General features: G+C 61.8%; 1 protein-coding gene across 1 annotated transcript; it reads left to right on the plus strand.

The window, feature by feature from the left end:
- Positions 1-6: 6 nt before the first annotated feature.
- LOC113940671 (maestro heat-like repeat family member 5) lies at positions 7-2129 on the plus strand. The gene is made up of 6 exons (XM_027631808.1): positions 7-120; positions 245-400; positions 559-660; positions 1064-1166; positions 1442-1486; positions 1798-2129. Exons 1-6 carry the CDS (start codon positions 16-18, stop codon positions 1887-1889), a joined length of 603 nt encoding a protein of 200 aa, XP_027487609.1. The 5' UTR covers positions 7-15; the 3' UTR covers positions 1890-2129.
- Positions 2130-2135: the final 6 nt, after the last annotated feature.

Here is a 2135-nt window from a genome sequence, read left to right on the forward strand (position 1 = left end):
GGAGATGTGGTCAGCATGACCCTCTCTGTATTCCTGAACATGCTCCAGGACCAGGACATCGAAGCATTCAGCTCCACTGCCCTGAAGCTGGCTGATGCACTCCGGCCACTCTTTGATAACGTAAGGCTCTGGGTGCCTGCTGCTGCCTGGAAACTTTGTGTCCTGTGCATTTTCAGGCCTGTGCCTGTGCCTTCTGGGCCTGGAGCAGCCAGTGCTGAGGTCTTTTTCTCCTCTTTTGCAACAGGACAACATCCATGTGCAGCTGTTCTCCATTCGCCTTTTCCAAGAGGTGATGGAGTTGCTTGTGGAAGAGGGACCAAAGACCTTGAATACGCAGGTGCACCAGAGCCTGGTCCCCCTGTTCTTCCATCTGCACGATGAGAACCAGTGCGTGGCAGAGGTGAGCACTTGGGGGCTCTGGTGTCCCTGTGGCAGGGGGCTCAGCTGCCTCCTGCCCTGGTGCCTCGCAGGCTCCAGCCTCCTCCTGGTCTTGGCCCAGGGACACAGGTCCTGTGCCCTGGGCTGTGATGCCATGTCCCGTTCTCTGCTGCTCTGCAGGCCTCTCGGGAAACACTGCTTTGTGCTGCAAGTTTCCTCAAGAGGAGGGATCTCGAGCAGCTGCTGAGGAGGGAGCAGCCCATTAAGTTCTGCGATTACCTGGTAAGGACGACCCCCAAGGCCCAGCCCCAGGCTGGACAAGCCCCCAGCCCCAGATGCCCAGGGTGTGGGGTTGGCCCTGTGCCCCTGCCCACTGCTGCACACACCTGTGGGACACCAGCCTGCGCCTCACACGCTGCTGCCTTCCCTTGGCCCTGCAGGCTCTTCTCCAGGCTCCTCTGCCCCCAAGCCAGGGGGTGCTGGAGCCCCAGCCCAGCTGGGCTGTGGGGCAGGACAGCTCCATGGTTCCCAGGGAGCACGCAGCCCTCTGCTCCCTCCAAAGCCCAGCACCACCGGGCCACAGGGCTCTGTGGGCAGGGGAGGCCATTGCTGGGCTCAGGCAGCACCCAGACAAGGGGTAGAACCTCACCCAACCATTCCCTCTGTGCTCTGCTGCTCTCTCCAGATGGACAAGGACGTTAGCCGAAGGGATGAGCACCTGCGCCAGGCCCTGCCATATCTGCAGAGCCCACAGCAGCCCTTGAGAGAGGCAGCCGTCAGGTTCATGGGTGAGCCACAAACCCGCGGTCCCTCCCCATCCTGCTACAGCTCAGCTCCAGCCCCAGCTGCTGCAGCAGCAGCAGGATGCAGCCCAGGGATGTGCTCTGGAGTCCCAAGTGCCCTGGCAGCTGCTGCCTCCCTCTGCCAGCCGCCCCCTTGGGTGTCCTTATGCAGGAAGGTCCTGAGCTCAGCCCCGCCGAGCCAGGAGGCCATGTGGCCAGGCTGGCAGCAGTGCCTGGGGGGAGCTGTGCCACTGGGGCCCTGACACACTCTCTGTTCCCAGGGATCGCCGCCTGGCACATGCAAGACCTGCAGCCCGTCATGAAGGGTGAGTGAGGACAGCAGGGTGTCCCTGCAGGCTGGTGGGGAGGAGCACAGGCTCTGGGCATGGAGCTGCAATCCCTGCCCTGCCTGCACAGGGCTCTGCTCCGTGCATGGAGGAGGGGAGCTGCGGGCAGAGCAGTAACACATTTCAGGGGCACGGGGAGGATTGAGGGCCAGCACCTTCTGGCTCATCCTGCTGGGCCATGCTCCCTCCTGGCCATGGCAAGAGCTGGCTGGGATGGCCCTGGCAAGAGGGGCTCCTCGGCTCCCCACAGATCTGCGCTCTGACTGTGGCTCCCTTCCTCTCTCTTCCAGCCCTGGAAGTCATGACCGAAGATGACTGCTCCTCCTACTCCACCATGCAGACTGCAGTCTTGTCTGCTTTTCGACGGGCAGTAACTAAGTAATCTTCTCCACCAAGATAACCAATGTGCCTGGAACAGCACCGGACAACAGCAAAGACACCACTTCTCAGCGGTGCTGGGCTGGACCCAACTGAGCCTGACAGCAAGGCCAGGCAGCTCCTGGCCTCTCCATCCCTATGTACAGCTCCCTCCCTATGTACAGCTCCCTCCCTTCCTGCCTATTCCCTTCTCCTGCCCACAGTTCATCCCTCCCCTTCCCCTTAGGTTAAGAAGATTCATCCCTCCCCT

The sequence above is a fragment of the Corapipo altera genome, unplaced genomic scaffold, assembly GCF_003945725.1.
Source record: "Corapipo altera isolate COAL_440 unplaced genomic scaffold, ASM394572v1 60401, whole genome shotgun sequence".
In the NCBI taxonomy this organism is placed as follows: domain Eukaryota; kingdom Metazoa; phylum Chordata; class Aves; order Passeriformes; family Pipridae; genus Corapipo; species Corapipo altera.

Coding starts and splice junctions, on each gene's coding strand:
- LOC113940671 (XM_027631808.1), top strand. CDS start 16: ATGACCCTCTCTGTATTCCTGAACATGCTCCAGGACCAGGACATCGAA. Junction 661..1,063: donor TTAAGTTCTGCGATTACCTG/GTAAGGACGACC, acceptor TGCTCTCTCCAG/ATGGACAAGGACGTTAGCCG. Junction 1,487..1,797: donor CCTGCAGCCCGTCATGAAGG/GTGAGTGAGGAC, acceptor TCTCTCTTCCAG/CCCTGGAAGTCATGACCGAA.